Source organism: Aythya marila (genome assembly GCF_965140915.1).
Source record: "Aythya marila genome assembly, chromosome: 14".
Lineage (NCBI taxonomy): Eukaryota > Metazoa > Chordata > Aves > Anseriformes > Anatidae > Aythya > Aythya marila.
This window is the reverse complement of record NC_139055.1, coordinates 19,709,523-19,727,189: the sequence shown is the minus strand read 5'-3', so window position 1 is coordinate 19,727,189 and position 17,667 is coordinate 19,709,523. Positions and strand designations below refer to the sequence as shown.

At 51.1% G+C, this 17,667-nt stretch overlaps 1 protein-coding gene across 2 annotated transcripts in view; it reads left to right on the top strand.

The window, feature by feature from the left end:
- DPYSL3 (dihydropyrimidinase like 3) overlaps positions 1–17,667 on the top strand; it is a 36,317-nt gene that overhangs the window by 9,864 nt on the left and 8,786 nt on the right. The window contains exons 1-7 of one of the 2 annotated variants that reach the window (XM_082771897.1): positions 3,210–3,328; positions 10,685–10,773; positions 12,486–12,670; positions 14,785–14,949; positions 15,271–15,332; positions 15,821–15,901; positions 17,034–17,102. In XM_082771897.1, coding sequence (XP_082628023.1) covers positions 3,290–3,328; positions 10,685–10,773; positions 12,486–12,670; positions 14,785–14,949; positions 15,271–15,332; positions 15,821–15,901; positions 17,034–17,102 — 690 coding nt within the window. In that variant the 5' untranslated portion in view covers positions 3,210–3,289. Of the gene's footprint in view, positions 1–3,209; positions 3,329–10,684; positions 10,774–12,485; positions 12,671–14,784; positions 14,950–15,270; positions 15,333–15,820; positions 15,902–17,033; positions 17,103–17,667 lie in introns of those variants that run through there. The other variant, XM_082771896.1, reaches the window with a different exon arrangement.

Below are 17,667 nucleotides of genomic sequence, written 5' to 3'. Positions count from 1 at the left end.
CCTCTGTCTCTGGCCCTGTTTCAGTTCAGCTTGGGTGCAAGTTAGGAGTCCTGTCAAATTGGCTAAACTAAGTAGCATTAGGCCTGTTCTTAATTGCTGCCTGTGAAGAGCGTAGGGTAGTCCACAGACCTCTGGTTGTCCACAGGCTGGGAACTGCTGTTTTAAGAGGGATGTTGTCTCGGTGTTTGCCGTGGGCACACTGGAGTTGCTATGGGCTCTTGATGTTCAAGGGCAGCCCCTTTCAGGGACTTCAGCTTTTCTGGAGCCTCAAGTATGTTCTGTGAAGCAACATGTCTGCCAGGCTCTGGAGCTGGTTCATGAGGGTTTTGTGGATGGCATCACTGGTAGCCTCAGTCCAAAGGAGAAAGAAAAGAACAGTCCTGAAATTACTCTGGCTTCTGCTAATCCTTAATAAGACTGCAGATAAATTCTGACTTGAACAATTGCTTTACCTAATGTCAGTTTGGACATGTGATTGAAACCATGGTAATCCAGCTGGGGTGGAATGGCAGTAATACCCAGTGCTTTTAACATGACAGTTCCTTGAAAACATCAAGTCCTGACCTGGAAATTTAGTTTGTTTCAGGCCATACATCTGTTATTTTTTCTCCTTGTTTCCACTGCCAAAGCCCCAATGTATATCCTAGCCAGGATAAAACTAAGCAGAGTTGTTCCACTGTGGAAAAACTTGTGTCACGGCCCCCCACCTGCCTTGTACAACATGGAAGCAGTCTCCTGCTGCCTCTTGGCAGACCTCATGTGTGTCCAGCATGAACAGCTGAGCCTCAGATTCCTTCCCATTCGTGTCTGCTCCTGAGTGGAAGTTTGAAAGGCTGCAGAGCTCCATGTTGCCTCTGGGAGATCGTGTAGATGGTGGGAAAGCCAGTATGGCTGTAAGTACTTTTCAGTAACAGAGCCAGTGGGCTTTCTTCCCAGTTTCTTCTCACTCTGACTTTCAAGTTGAACGTCAGAGAATGGGAGAGCTGCAGCCAACAGCACCGATAGTATGGTCATCCTGTGAGCACTCATTGCATGGAGCCGGACACCCCCACAGGAGTAAGGGTGACTCCAGAGATGGGGAGAGGACAGAGTGTGGAGAGAGCCACAGGTCTGGGTCAGCCACCCCCTTCCTCCAGGACTACGCAGACACACAGACAGACAGACACACACACTCACACACAAGAAAAAGGGTTGTGTGTGGTGGAAGTTCCCGGTGTGCTGGAATAGGAGTGCCTGACCAGCCTCTTGAGACAACACATCCTGCCAGAGGTTCCACCTAGAGAGAGCTCATCAGATGCGTTCCCATCTCTTGGATTCACTGTGCCCCAAGGTAGATCAGACTCTGAAAACTTGACTGTTAGGAGGGAGTAGGGGATGATTTTATGCAAAGAATACATACAGGAGAAAGGAGACTGCACGGGGATGAGCCACCCTGACACATCTGCTTAACATTATGACACTTGAGCCCTGATTTATTCCACCACTGGTTATATTCACTGTACCTCAGTTGTGTCTGTCTGTAAAAGCACCATTGATCACATCAATGTAAGACTGGTGGGACCTACTTTCATCCTTTGCACTAGAGCTGGGTCAGCAGCATCCTGGTCTTTACAGACATGTCTTGAGTCAACAGCTGAGCATTGATAGGCCATGGTCAGAGTTGGTTCCATTTCAAAGACAAAGTCCTTGCAGCAGCACATTCCTGTTCTTCTGCTCACACTACTGGTGTTCATTGCCATGCTCCTATCACCCACTGTGGCCATACATTAACATCTAACTGTGTGTTATCTCTGCAGGTTTTTCTCAGGAGGGTATGAGCTGTAAGAGTATTGCCATTTTGAAATAACTTTCCAAACGGCTCTGCCTGTTATTGAGGATGTTTTGAAGCATGTGAGTAACACCTTGCTGAGTGCACCTTGAAGAGGCCCTATGAAAAAGAAATCTTTTTCAGTGTTGAAAGTTTTGGGCCCCCAGCAGTGTAAAACACGCTATATATTTATGCAAGTATCACACAGCAACGAGGAGGAAAGCACATCTCTTCAGAGGAAGGCTCTGAAATCACCATGTCTGGCCAGCATTCAGGGGGCTGATGCAAGTTCAGCTCCTGAAACTGAAAACTCAAGTCAGTAGCATATATCTGCGTAGTCATTTATCTAATTAACTGCTGCTTTTTTTGTTACTGACACCACACCAAATAACATGGTACTACAGAGCATGGGGATACCCTTAAACTTTCTAGAAAATAGGTGAGTGAAGTTTCAGGAGGTTTGGCAATGAGGGTCAAGCACCTTTCTCACATGCCAGGCCTAGCTGGTCCAATCTCCCCAAAGTCCAGGACCAATTCTGGGTGCATCACAGCGTTGTGGCAGGAGCACTGCAGTCTGGTACTGTGTCTCCTACCCACCCCCTCCTTGGTCAAAGAGCCACCAGTCCAGTCCTGCTCCCCCATGCCCTTTCTGCCACCTGCAGACTGCTTCCCGCTGACTGCTGGGCTGCTCCAGCTGTGGGGCGGGATGCAGGAGGCAGTGGGCCAGCTGGGCCATGCAGCCCATGCAATTTTGCAGATGCCTCGGTTCTCCTGGCAGTGATAAGTAAATTATTGAAAGCTGCTGACTCACCTGAAGGCGGTGAAAGTTTTTTGGACTTAGCAGACGTGTGCATCCATTCAAACTTTCTGAGAGCTTCAGCAAGATCACATTTGAGGAAACACAGAGGCCATTTGTGCTGCCGACACTGGTAGTGTTTACATGGGGCACGAGGTTGTCAGAGTCAGGTGTGCACTGCGTTGTATTTTTGTTTCCAATACTTGTGCTTTTGAAGGAAACTCCAAGGTGATCCAGATGCACGCTGACACTACCAAATAACCTGCTCTTTTACAAACCTCTTTAATTTACTATTATCACCTTGACAATTTTTAGCTCGTGGGCAGCGCCGTTGGTGGCCAGCGCCCTCGGCTGCTGTCCAGGCTCGACCCAGGCACGGAGCCGGCCCCACTCAGGGCGGCCGCGCTGCTCGTCCTCGGCGGCCGTGCCCCGGAGCTGCCCCGGGCGGCGGGGGACGGGGGGCGGCGGGCGCTGCCCGGAGCCACTGAGCCGCGGCGGGCGAGCGGGGCCGGGCCCGGGGCGCCCCCTGGCGGCGGCGGGCGGGGCGGCGCGGGGCGGGCGGGGCGGGGCGGGGCGGGGCGGGCTCCGGTCCCCGGTGGCGGCGGGCACGGCGGGCGCGGCGCGGGCTCGCCTTTGTGCGGAGCCGGGCGGAGGGCAGCGCAGGCGGCGGCGGGCCGGGCAGCGCCATGTCGTACCAGGGCAAGAAGAACATCCCGCGCATCACGGTGCGTGCCCGCGGGCCGGGCGCGGCGGCGCCGCCGGTGCCCGGCTCCCCTTTGTGCGGCCGGGGCCGGGGCCGGGGGCGCGGGCGGCGGGAGCGGTGCGGGGCCGGGCCGGTGCCCGGCGCTGCGGGCCGGAGCGGCGGCGCGCAGACAAAGAGCCGCCGCCCGCGCAGGTGTCCGCGCTCGGCGGAGCCGCGCCCGGTGCCGGCGGCGGGGGCGCCCGGCGCTCCCCGCGCAGCGCCCGCGGGTCCAGCCCGACGGCCGCCCCGGGGCCGCCTCTCGCCGAGCCGTGACAGCGGCTGGGAGCGGCGCCCGGCCCGGGCTCGCGGCCCCGTCGCGTTCCGCGGGGCTCCCTCCCGGGGGGGGCAGCGGCCGCGGAGGCGTCGGCCGGGGGTGCGGGCGCTGCGGGCGGGCGCTCCCCGTGGGCAGCGCGGCCGGGGCCCGCCGGGAGGGGGCCGGGGCCGGGGCCGGGGCCGGGGCCGGGGTCCCGCGCGGGTTCCCATTGTCCCCAGCAGCGCGCAGCGGGAGCGCAGGTGGGGCGGGCGGCGAGCAGAAAGCCGCCGGGGCGGGGTTGCAGCCCGTCTGCTGTGCTCTTTATCCGTGCTCTGCGAGGTGCGCTCTGGATGCGGAGGCGCTGCGCTGGATCCGAGATGATCTCTTTCTTGCTGCATCAGGTGCAGCGGTCCCCATTGCTGGCGCAGTAGTGCAGGGGACCACACCTACCGCGATCACAGCCCGTTCGTGCCACCTCAGCGAGAAGAAAGGCTGGCTGACATGTTTTCTTTGAAGCTGCAGGGAGGCCAGCTGCACGGGGGTCCCACGGGTGCCTCTCTGTGCCGATCTCTCTAGGGTTTTCATGCTCTGATCCAGCTCGCACCTTCCTTCGTGGGGTGCATCTGCTTTCATCCTGGCCCTCCCTGGAGGAGGCTGCATGGGGATTTATTTTTTTTTCTGGGAAAGCAATCAGGTCTTTCATCTTTTTGATGGCTTTCTGCTGACTTCATATGGCTCTTGTTTTTCCTCCTGAGGACAGCTTTGGCCTCTTGAAGAAAAAGAAAAGACAAAGCAGTCAAGCTTCATCGTGCTTTTTAATGTACAGATGTGAACAAATTACTCCCAAAGAAGCACAAAGGTCATTAACCACTATAAAAAGAAATTCTTTTGTCAACCCAGATTCTCAACCCAATTGCTTTAATAAGCAATATTACCTCTTTACAAATCTTGGCTTTTCAGTATCCCTAGACCAGTTACAAGAACATTATTGCTGGAGGTGGGATTTCCCCCATTCTCTGGGGCTTTTTCAGCAAGGACCTTTGTGATACAATTTACAGATATGGGGGACTTGTTCCTGCTCCTCTGGACACCATCAGGGACTTTCTCACCTCAGTGGTAACAAAGTCTCACAAGTTGCCTTTTTTTTTTTTTTTCTTTTCCTGTTAAATCCTTCCCTCAGCCTACTGACACTTAAAATGTTGCTGGTGAGTGGCATTTTTGGAGCTGACACCACAGGTGGTTCTCTCCTGTGACTTCTGCAGCTTGGCGAGGGCCCCCCAGGACTTGCTTGCCCTGCTTTGCAGCATCATCATGTTCTGGTTGGGGTGGTGGAAATTCTAAAATTCTGGTCAAATAGCCATATATTCCTGAACACATGCTTTGAGATCCAGGGGAAGCAATGAAGTGGAGTCTGTGTTTGGGTGGTCTTCTCTCATTTAATAGTACGGCAGAAAGAAAATCTCAGCTATGTTGGCTTCCCTTGAAGTAAGCCTCTGCAGTCTCCTTCTGCAGGTTATCCCTCCCCTGGGCATTGTGTCGATTGTTTGTTCCTCCTCCTGAGATTTCCACCCCAGAGTCTATTCTTGCCTGTCAAGACACACAGCAACCTTTGGGGATGACAGTCAGCTAAGCTGTGCTTGTTAGAAGAGAAATTTTGGACACTGCATTGTGCCATTAGGATAGAAGATATCTCAAAGACCTTCAAAGCATCACAGTTGAGAGGTCAGGAGTATGAAGGTACACAGAGGAATGCTAGCAGGTAACTCACCCATCAGTCTCAAATCTGATAGCACTGAGGCAGTGGCTGAGCCTGCAAGTGAAGGGAGTAGTAGTGCTTTCACCATATCTCTCGCCCCACAAACACACAGGTTTGGCTTTTGTGAAGGCATTGGAAATCTGAATGGTTTTACTTCCTGACAGCTATTGTTTGAACTGTCTAGCATAATTCTGGTGATGCACAAACACTCCCCTCTTATTTCCTCTCATACTCAACAGCATTGCCGTCAGAATTAGCAGATAGTTTCTGACAGTGATCTGTAGAAAACAAGAGTTTGCCCGGTGGATCTGTTTGCAATTTCTGATCTTTTCTAGGAGAGCCATTTTAGTGCAGAAGCCAGAAGCTCAAGTGAAGGGTGCATGTGTTTTTGTGGGGCAAATTAGTGTGGAATTATTCCCAAACAGAACTGGAAAAGCCTGGTCAAAAGTAACATGTGGCAGAATGACAGACAAGACTGTAGCCATGAAGAAAGATTTGGAAATATGGGCAAATCTGTTGGTTGTGGTGTGGAGCAAACATGAGGAGGTGGGAGGGGAGGGTTATTGAATCTTTTTGTTTTTACAAGTGACTGCTTCATCAGCGTGGTAGGGTGTTGCTCTTCACTGGGCCTTTGGCAGTGCACAGTGCATCAGAGACCACTAAATGTGATGTTACTTTCCAGAAGTGTACTGGTGCTGGGATACCCAGCTCAGGAGAGAAGTCACCCTGAACTTTGTGTGTCTGTTGAGAGATTCTTTATTAGCTCCTTTTAAAAAAAAAATAATAAAATAAATTGTTTTGTTTTGCTTTACAAGATATAATCAAGATACTTCCTCTCTTTCTCTCCTTTCCTGCTGGTCACAAGATGTGAACATTCCCGCAGAAAGAGAAGTGGAAAACCAAAATGAGTAAATGCCCTGCTTTCACAAAATAGCTATTAAGGGAGCTGCTGGTTGAAATAAAATGTCCTGGTCTTTGTGCTTTGGTCACAAAAATCTTTTCCATCCCAGGTAGACTGGAGTTCCCATATCTTCTCATGGTGTGGGCCATGCCTGTCCCTTTCAGCTACCCTGTCACAGCCCACAGATGGCATCTCTGTGATGCTTCTGGAAACAGTGAGGTCTGTACAGGGATGGCTAGCATCTTGTGTCAGGTGCAAGTGGGGAGAAAAGCCTTACTTACTGGGCAGAGTTTGGTAAACTGCCAGCCATTGCTGTGGTATTCGTTACCAGCCCACGTCATGGGGAAGAACATGTGCAGTTAGCAGTTCTGCTGGCCTTGCTATTCCAGCCTGGGGCTTTTCCACACTCTGGTGTGGTCCCTTAATAAGGAGACATCCAGCCGCTGGTGACACACCACAGCAATTAGTGTCTATTCTTTTTCAAGGGAAAGAGCAGTAAAGCCACACACCTGCTTCTGTGTTACCCTAATTACACCCCTGTGCTTTGTCAACAAGGTAAACACTATTCTTGGCTGGATCCAGCATCCTGCTGGAAGCAGCTGCCTCCCTTTCCTGCTGCAACCTCACACCAAGAAGAGATGCTAAGAGACCCCTGATACTTTGGGATCTCAGATGACCAGGTGATGCTTAAGAGCATAAGGAGCAGAGTGTGGGCAAGAGGGAATGGGTAATGGTTTTGTAAGCTTCTTAGCACTGATTCCAAATGCCAACAGGTGAAGGGACAGAGTGTCCAGCACAAAGGGCTGACCAGCAGAGGTGTTGGGTACCAGAGGTGATCCCACTGAGCCATGCAATGCTGTGCTGGAAGGATGCTTCCAGGCTGAGCTGTAGGGAGGTGCCTGTGCCTGCAGGAGTGGAGGCTCGTGACAGGCACTGCTCCTGTGACCCGAGGGCTGCCGCCAGCTGCCCAGAGACTGGCTGAGACGTGCAGTGGCATAGGCCAGGTAGACAAGCAGCAGCCTTGTGCCAGCAGCTGGGCAGAGCTGCCTGCAGCTGCGCTCAGGAACCACTTGCAGCCATGGCGCCACCCCGGCGTGTGGCCCTGGCAAGGAATCGGGCTTCCCCTTGCCATCTGCAGCCAGGGGCTGGGCGGGGGCCGTGGGGGTACGCGTGGCTCCATGCCGCTGCCAGGCCTGGAGGAGAGGAGCTGCCGTGGCGCCTGCCTGCTCCCTGCACAGGCAGAGCTTCGCGTCTGCTAACAATGGCTGGTGGCACAGCCTGACACAGGCTGGCAGGGGACACGGTGGGTGTGGAGAAGCACAGGCGAGCTCTGGCAGGGGAACAGTGTGCTAATTGTGATCTGAGGCTGCTCTGGATACGCGTGCTGCAGAAGCCTGTCTGTTAAGTCAGCCTTGTTTCCTCTTAACTGTTTCATCCTCTTCCTTTCCACTCCCCCCGCCTCTTCACATCTGGGTGTACCCCTGAATGATGCCCGAGCCTGTAGATGGGTTGTCATTGGGATTTTCCTTTTTTCACTGTGTTGTATTTTTTCCTCATGGTTAATGGGTGGGCGCTGGTGCAGCCCATGTCTCTCCTGTTCTCACGGGGATGGTCTGGTAGCCAGGCGTGGGGTGGGCACTGAGACAGAGCCCAGTCCCCTGAATGAAGGCCTTGTTCGTGCTCCAGCCGTAATGAGCCTAGCAGTTTTATTTGTGTACTAACCGAATTAGCACTGAGCAGCCCTTCATGTCTGCCACAAAGTGACCATTTGTATTTGAATGAAGGCATATTTTCTGACTTCATATTAACACTTTATTCAGCAATTGTCAAGTATTTCAGTCTCCTACTCCTCACACCATTAGTGCTTGTGTCCCTTTGCTTTCTCTGGTCTATGTGCAGGGAGAAGTGGTCAGCATCAGTGTTTGCTGGCGCTCTTGGCTCTAGTGAAATTGAACTCCAGGGCCCTCAGAAAGGCAAGTTGGAAGGTGCGAAGGGGGTAGGCAAGACATACCATGGTCTACTTGTGTTATTGGATCTGGACAGGTTGAATCTTTTATTGTCTCCTTGAGCAGGCTAGGTGAAGCCAAGTATGATCTGCCAGGGCATAGGGAACTGGACGTATGGGAGAAACTTTACATACAGTTGACTGGAATATAAAATGAGAATTTTCCTCCCTTTGTTTCTCATGATAGCCTTGATTCTTCTGTAGCTTATGCCTGATACTGTTGCTTGACTATTGCTATCTGCATTTTTTTATAGTGTTACTTAAATATTGATCATTTGCATCCCTAGAAGCCACAGCTTAGCTGTTTTCCACTGTGACTGACAGGCTATAAGGAGTGGCTGTTGTCCCATTTCACTCCTTTTGGGTTTTCTGAACTTAAAACGACAGTACTGTTACTTAGATGACATTTATACAGATACAAAAGTGCCCTGTGCCAGGGAGGAGGAGAATCAGTGGTTCGTGAGCAGCATTGTTTGGGTCCAGAGCCCTGAGCCCCAAACCTGGGCATCATCTGAGGTGTGCTGCTGGGGAGAGGGGCAGCAGGCTGAGAGCTGGCTCCAAGACATGGCACTCCCAGGCCAGCATGCCCAGCTGGGCTGCTACCTCTACTGGACCCAAGGGTGGAAGATGCAAGCAAAGTGTGCCCACGATCCCAGTGTCACAAATCAAGGTAGTGTCTGCCTGTGCCAGCAGTGATTTGTTGCGCGTGGCTGCTGGAAGCTGTGCTGGGAGGTCTGCAACCAGCTCCATGCAAACCTCTGCTGGACCTGTGTGCCAGCTGCGTTCAGGAGAGAGGGGAGCAGAGCCTGGTCTGCTGCTGGGGAAGGACTGTGGGCAGGAGAGAATGGGGCACAGCTCCAGCCTGGTGCCACCATACCTGGTGGATATGGGTCCTGTTGTGCCTTCAGCTGTGCTGGAAGGGGACCTCGGGACACTGCAGGCTGTCAGTGCTGATGGGGTGACTGAGCCTGCTGCCCTGCCCAGCACCAAGCTGCAGCCAGGCAAGTGCATTGTGCCATGTGCTCCCTTCCCCACACAGTTTCTTTGTCTTGACCTGTATGAATGAGTTGCTGTATAAGGCACGTGGGCCTGGAGCTTTGGCTGATGTGAGACGCAAGGGTGTGAGGGAATTCTCTGGCTGCACATGACCACGGCCCGGTGATATTTCCAGAAATCGCCTTGGGGCAGGAGATGAAGAGCAGCAAGCCCAGCTCCCTCTAGAGGAATTAACTGTGTGGGAACCCCCCAGGATGCGCCTGCATGGGAGCCCTGCGAAGGGTTGCCAGCAGCTGCAGTCCAGGCTGGCACCATGGGAAGGACGGGACCTACTCACTCTCTGAAACCTGGGCTACAGGTGCTGGAGGGAGCTGAGGGGAATGTGGGGGGGGAGCTTGAAAGGCAGAGGGCGGTTGGAGGTGTATTAAACAGTTAATGGAGCCTGCATATCCTCTGGAACAGCAAAACCAGCTCATGTCATCTGAATGCATGGTAGCCATGTGTGAGATCAGGTTGTTTGCCTTTGTACCACATGCAGCTCGTGTTAAGACTGGTGCAGGTGAAGGCAGAAGATGGACCTCAGATTCCTCAGGTTGGGATCTGTTTCCCATGTGACAGTGTCTGTTCTCTCCCCATAGTGTGTGCTGGGTTGTCCAGGCCCAAAAACAAATGCAGGAAGGGGCACAAGAGCAGTTCTGTTCTGGGTGCTCTTCTACTCCCTGTCTGTGCTCCTTTGGAGGTTTCTGGCCATTTATGTCAATAGAAAGGAGAAGAGAAGAGATGGTAAGTGATGAGATGGGAATAGAGTTCATTGCCTCCTGTGACATTGTGAAACACCTTGGAAGGACCACCATGAGCATTGCAGGGAAGGGACAGGTCCAACAACAAATGCATCATCTTCAGGGCTGCCTGTTCTGCCAGTGATCTTTGCAAGGTGTTAACAGATGAGAGAGACATAAATTATCATCTTCAGTGAAATGTATTTTGCACAGTATTTGGATCATATTTAAGGATGTAGGAAAGCTCTCGGTAACAAACTTCGTCTAAATACTGATATGTGACTTGTGCTTCCTCTGGAACTATTTGTGTAATGACCTGGTGCAAGAGGCTCTTGACTTTTTCCTGTATATTCTGTGGAAGCACATTTGCTATGTCCCCAGTGCCTCTCCTTTATACTCATTCCACCTCAGCGGTGTTCCTGGCAGCACCTATTCCCCTCAGAAACAGCCCCATGAGTTTGATTTTTTTCAGTCCTTGTGCTTGTCCTGTATTTTCAAGTGTCGGTGCAGATGTGAACTTTCTGCAGTTTCTGCTGTTGGGGTGAGCTGTGTGATGCAGTAGAAGAGCACCCAAGAAAGGCACTGTACCAACGCTGAGAAACGCATGCATCACCTGCTACTGACTACTGCTGTATTTTTCCCTTCACAGAGTGATCGTCTCCTCATTAAAGGAGGGAGAATAGTTAACGATGACCAGTCGTTCTATGCTGACATTTATATGGAAGATGGTCTCATAAAGTAAGTATGGGACTTCCATAGCATATTATTTCCATCTCCCCTTAAATTAGCTTCAGGTTGGATGGTTGTTGTTTTTTCATGGATGTGGTCTGCACCCTGCTTGCTGGCTGGTGAAACTTTACAGTTCACTTTGATTAGAGGCTCAGCTCTCCACAGTGTGTATGGGCACATATATGATGCTTGGCAGGTTTATACTGAATTGCAGCTGGGCTGGTGGCTTTGAGACATAGTGTCCATTGTACAACAAAGCTGTACCTAACTGAACCAGGAGAAACATTTGTCTTTGACTCCTGTTTTGCCTTGTTTCAACAGTATTAGCATGAGTGACCCTACCCAAGATCCCATTCGTTAGCACTACTGAGGACACCACTGTGCTGCAGCCCATGTACTACCTACCTGAGATTTTCAGGAATTGCAAGCAAACCAACTTGTCTTCTATATTGATTTATCAGGGAAGACTGAAGAAGGCTTGATGAAAATAGGATTTCTGAAAGAAGAGATTTGAAGTGCTACATATGGGCAGATAAAGGGATTGAGGGGGCAGAGGCTGAGTAAAGGGAGATTCAGGTGACCTGTCCTGCAGGAGAGCTGGTGTGTCCAGAGAGGAGGATGTTGATTGCCCTCCAGAGAACTATCAATAAGGGTGCTTTAAGCTATGAGAAGATTATGCTGGAGCCTTTTAGGTTTGCTGTTTTCAGAGGAAGTTTTTTCAAGCTGCAACAGGGGAGGTTCAGGCTGGACATCAGGAAGAGGTTCTTCACCGAGAGGGTGGTCATGCACTGGAACAGGCTCCCTGGGGATGCAGTTGTGGCACCAAGCCTGTCAGAGTTTATGAAGTGTTTGGACTGCACACTTAGTCATATGGTCTGAATTTTTGGGTACACCTGTGTGGTGCCAGGAGTTGGACTTGATCCTTACAGGCCCTTTCCAACTAGGGATATTCTCTGATTCTATGATTCTAAGTACTTGGGGTCTAGCTGCCTTCACTGCGGCATGGCCCTATTGTTAGCATCCTTCAGAGGGTGGGAGGACAGCAGGCGAGTAGGAAGGTCCCGTGGAGGGAGGACTCCTGCCATGCTCCTTGGGAGGAGCGTGAATCTGGTGCAGCCAGGCTGGGCTGTCAGATTGTGGCGCTGCAGCCCACTGCAGTGCGTACCCAGGGGAGGGGGCTGTCCTTCACCTACAGGACTTTGAAGTGGGAGCAGCATTGCCAGACCCTGCTGAGCCCTGAGCTGGCCTAGCAGCTGTGGCATTATGCTGAGAAATCATCTTTCTTTGTAAGTAAGCCTCAGACTTGAGCCTTACTTAGGGTGGGCGGAAGGACAGGGGAGAGGAGAGATTAGGGGTACTGCTTACTGGACGCAGGGCTGGTGTCCACTGCAGAGGTCCGCATCATGCCCATCAAACCGTGCTTCTGGCCTCCCCGAGCCAGTGCCTGCCCTGGACAGCAGGTGTCAACATAGCCACCACTACAGCGGGCGGACAGATGGCAGCCTTCCCTGGACTGCGCAAATCTCAGTTTAGGTGGGCCAGACAATCCTGGGATTCTCTGCTCAGTGAGGTGGTTTCACCCCCAGTTCCTGGGAATGAGTGGGGCGTTTCTATCAGGTCAAGGGGGTGGCCTGGCTGCTCCCCACCTGGCTTGTCAACCGGTTGTGTTGTGGCTGGTTTTCTTTTGTGTGTGCCTCACCATCTTGATGTGGTCTCATCAGGCAGATTGGAGACAATCTGATTGTCCCTGGAGGGGTCAAAACCATAGAAGCCAATGGGAAGATGGTGATCCCTGGAGGAATTGATGTCCACACTCGCCTGCAGATGCCCTACAAGGGGATGACAGCAGTGGATGATTTCTTCCAAGGGACGAAAGCAGCCCTGGCTGGTGGAACTACAATGATCAGTGAGTGCAGAAGGCAGGTCTCGTGCAAAACAGCACCTGGCAGGCTTGGGCTTTTGAGAGCAAAGTACTGATACATTCAGTACTGTGACTCTGCATGCGATCTGTTTGATGTTGGTTTCCATATCTTCTGAAGATTTTTTCATTTTTTTAAAATGACTTTAGGAAGTCATGCAGGAGGGTACAGTCAAAGAGGGTTATGTTGAAGTTCCTCTTTAGGGCAGGAAGAATGTACAGATGACAACTGGCAGGGAGGATTTAGGGAAAAATCTGGAGGAAGGAGAAAGATTCTCAACAGTTGGTGTCAAGTTGATGTCATTCTCATTCTCTGGAAGAGGTAACTGGGAACATAAACACATCTGATACTTGTAAAAACAGGGGGGAGGGCTGAGGATGGGAGCCCCTCTGGGAGCTCAGAAACTTGCAGGTTTAGTGGCAGAGACTGGGCAGCCATCTCAGCACTGATGATCTCGCAGAGACTCACTCAAGGATGCTTGCTTTCCTTGCCAGGCTAGCCTGCATTTCTCCCTGCCTGCCTGGCACCTCTAATGGAAAAGCAATTGGAACAGGAAGTGCAGCCAACAGTGCACTCCAGCTTTTGCTACCAGTAACTTGTGGTGGTGCAGGTCTGGATGGAGCAGAGCCCTGGTATCTTTTCATCTGGCTGAAGTAAAGAGGGTGGGCCCAGAAAATGAATTTTCCTGACCAATGGATGAAACATGCCTTTGGGTATTAAAATGTGAAACCTCTCAGAGCATCAGCTCTCTTCTGCTTGAGTGCTGGTTAGCAGTAAACAGTAGGGTGTGGCACAATAGAGCTTCTGAGCTCTCATGGAGGGTCTGAGCAATGAACGGACAAATTTTTTTCACTTATTGAGAGTGCAGCCTTCAGGGGAGGCAGAGTGTACACATCAGGATAGCAGTGCAAACATGGACTAGCTGTTGTTAGCCCTCACCCATGTCCCCAGTCAAGCGCTTTTTTGCAGTGCGTTTTGGACATGCTCCTGTTCTGAGCTGGGGAAGGCATTTGCAATAAAACTCCAATCCAAATGAAACTCCTCAGTCTTAAGAATTTTTGGTTGTTCTTGCACTCTTGAAAAGTTGCCCAGTTATTTTTTTTCCTGTATGCTTTTCGTAGTCTTCTTTGTTTTAAAGATCCATGACAGTGTGCTCATCTTTTCTGTGATGTCTGGTTAAGACTAGAGGGCGAGGAGCAAGATGAAGCTGTAGGACCATTAGTGGTACTGAAGGTGCTGGGAAAGGAGATGTGCACAGGACCCTCTGCAGAGCTTCAGATCCTGTGTTCTGCAGTGCTCCAGCGTCTGCAGCCACTGCTGCCCCTGAGAACCTCAAAAAGGAGTAACGGCATAACTTCTTTTCCCCAGCTAAATAAAAATAGGGCAGCGTGATGCTCAGATGACGCTGAGCAGAGGAACAGAGCAATGTCCTGGCATCGTGCACTGCTCAGAAATAAACAGTGCTAACAAAAAAGGAAAGGGGATTCTGAGATCCTTCCCTGAAGAGTGCCAAGGGTGTGCAGTGCTTGCAGATCCAGGCTTTACTGCTGTGCAGCAGCCACAGCTGTGTGTACTGCAGGGTTCCATGGGGTGCAGGAGCAATTGTTGATCCTTCTAGTAAAGGATTGTTTTTTTTGCCATCCCCACACCAGTTCACCTTCCCCCATGGACCAAAAAAAATCAGCTGTGTAAAGTGCACTGTGGTAGGGTATGAGGTGGTGTGGTGGGCAGTAAAAGGTGCATTAGTGTTGCAGGGTGTCAGGAGACCATGTGTTAATGGGGTTGAAGTGAGGGTGAGGAGGGACAAAACCCTGCAGCTTTCAGCTGATTTCTCAGCAGAAGCCTGTAAAAGCCCCTGATCTTTTGCCAGAGGCTGTTAAGTAAAGGCTGTGTGCATTTTCCAACCAATAAATGCACTGGGAAGAGACTAGGGAAGTCATGGAGGTGATGAGGGCCTCTTAGGTGCTGTCCTGCCTCAGAGCCAAGGAGACGGATCTGGGATGGTGGAGATGCCCTGCAGCATGCAGAGCTGCAGTGGGGTGCACGTCAGGGGCACGCAGCTGGAGAAGCCCTTGTTCACAGCTCCCCTGTCCCCCTGCAGTGGACCACGTGGTGCCGGAGCCCGAGTCCAGCCTGGTGGAGGCATTTGAGAAGTGGCGTGAGTGGGCAGATGGGAAGGCCTGCTGCGACTACGCACTGCATGTGGACATCCCTCGCTGGAGCGAACGTGTCCGGCAGGAGCTGCACACCATGGTTCAGGAGAAAGGTTTGCTGCCCTTTCCTCCTTGCTGCTGGCTGGGTGCAGGGGTCCTGGTGGAAGGGGCAGGTGGTGGATGTGCTGTCCTTGATCCTCTGGCTGTTGAGCGTCTGCTGGGATCTTGCGTGGCCCTGAGCAGGAGTCAGCATCCTGCAAATAAGCTGCCAGGGGCAGCCAACCAAAGCAGACACCCTCCTGCCTGCTCCCTGTTTCTGCCAGGGGTCTCTCCATCCATCCAGGTCTGAATTATTCTCATGTGCTCGGGGTGTGTCTGGGGAGGGGGAGCTGTTGGCTCCTTCCTCAGCATTCTCTTCTCTGCTTTTCCCCTAGGAGTCAACTCCTTCATGGTTTATATGGCCTACAAGGACTTGTACCAGATGTCAAACACTGAGGTAGGACCTCATTTATGGCTTTGGTTGTGTGTGATTGGACTGCTGAGTGTGAAGATGGCAGCAGTGCTGTGTAATCTTAGCTCTGGGGCCTAAGGTGAGATGCCGTCCACCCTGCTTTACAGGGGCTTGCAAGCTCCTCTCTGCTTATCCCTGCTGCCTTCAGAGGTGTGAGCCTTGGCAGCACCCCTGCTGTGCAGCTGTGAGCCACCATGTGCTGCATATTGGCCATGCTCCTGCTTTGAGGATGGCAGGCAGAGGGGTGTACGGGGTATTACAGGGAGCATCAGCTGGGGGCAGGTGGCTTCCTGAAGGAACTGCCTGTCATGGCCATGGTCTTTGTGTGGCTGACACCAGATCCTCCAGCCTGTTCTGACCCTGTCCCTGCTGCAGCTTTGTGCTGAAGGGCACAGTGCAGGGAGCTTTAAGGTTGTGCGCAAGCCAGGATAATGTGCCTTTTTTGTAATCACTTTTTCTTGTTTCTGTTTCAGCTGTATGAGATATTCAGCTGCCTGGGAGAGCTGGGTGCCATAGCTCAAGTTCATGCTGAAAATGGAGATATAATTGCACAGGTAACTACTCTTCTGGTGTGCAGGGACTGAAAGTCTCTTCCAGGCTGATTTGATATGGGGTATTTGCAATATGACACTAAAGCTGCATGGGCATCTTTTGCAAGGTTATCTCGTTGCAACTCAGCAGTGATATCAAAGGTTTTAGCAAAGTTTTCTGCTGTGAAGTATCTGGTGGGAACTGCAATAAAGAGGTTGCAAAACCTTCCAGCATAGTCTTTCAGGACATTGAATTGCATGTCAACACAGAAAAAATGGTTCGTGGTGTATCTGTGTTTTGTTTCTGACAAGCAATATTAGGTAAAAATCCATTTCAAAGGAAAGGTAGATAACCCATGGAGTCAGGAGGACATGTTTAGAAGCATATTATTCTTTTGTTACAGCAAGCGTTATCATCTTCTTTTCTAAAGATGATAAAAGCTCGAATTATTTTATGGCTTATCAGATACAGCCAAACTTTTTGATGTTTTTGTTCAATGAGACTGAAGGTCAGTGAAAATATTTGTGTCATTTAAAAGAAAAAAAAAATGCACTGGCCAAAGTTTTCTTAAACAGGTAGTTTCTTGCAGAGCTGGAAATACAAGCTGACAGATGAGTTGAAAGCAGATACCAGCCACTCTTTTTCTCCCTAAATGAAATTTGGAATAGACAGAACTTCTCCAGAAAATATCAGGATTTAAAAGGATCACCAGCTATTTGGGGAATTTGTTACTGCAGAGCTTTTGCAGCTTTGTCAGTGGAGAGAATGAGGAAATGGTAACCTTGGGAAGAGAATTTTGGAATTGTGTTGCCTTTTAATGATTTTTCTCAACAGACTACTTGCATTTCAGAATGGAAAGTGTGGAGTGGTGGGAAGAGGGCCTGGAAACGTATTGGCTGCTGTTTGTGGAGCTGGCGAGTTCTGTGTGCTTTTTCCTCAATGCTGTGCTTGTTTTGTCACAGAGGTTTCAGCCAGCGTCCACATGACTCTGAGTGCTCCTCGTCCCTATCCTCCCTGCAGCTGCCTCCTGCCTGCATCCATCCTCAGGATGTCAGTTGGTGTCAGCCTGAGGGCACAGCCATTGGGAGGGGTCTGCTTTTCTTGGGGGGCAGGTTCAGAGCCTGGCAACATCCCTCTGTCCTTTCCATGTTCTAGGAACAGGCCAGGATGTTGGAGATGGGAATAACCGGACCCGAGGGCCATGTGCTGAGCAGACCAGAGGAGGTAAGGTGCAGGAGGGTACCAGCCTCAGTGCACTGAAGAGCTTTCCTCACAAACCGTAGCAGGGCATAGTGTAGCAGGGCCAAATGTGTGTGTGTGTGTATGTCTACTCCCCCCCATATATTATATGTTCACTAGTACAGGCAATACTGTCTGGGTAATCAGTGGTTTATGAAAGAGCAAGGCGTGGTTTTGTGACAAACATATCTCAGTCTTGTTGGAGTTTCCTAGAAGAAACAAGGGCTTCCAAGTCATCCAGAGATGAACTAAACAAACAAACAAACAACAAAACTGTATGACTGTGGCAGCACCAGGGGGTGGTTTGGGGGCATTTCTTTTGTATAGCTGATTCCAGAGTGTAAGAAACCTGCAAAGAATTGAACAGTGAGCTTTAGTCCCCCTGGAATGTCATTGTTCATGTCTCTGAGCACAGACAGATTCCAGCTTCTTCTGCCTAATCTCTGCTTAGGGTCTAACATGAGTTTTGAAATCAGACAGACAAAGCCATTGGTGAAAGGTGTGGGAGGGGAAGAAAGGGGGAATATCCTGGTTACAAGTCATTGTCAAG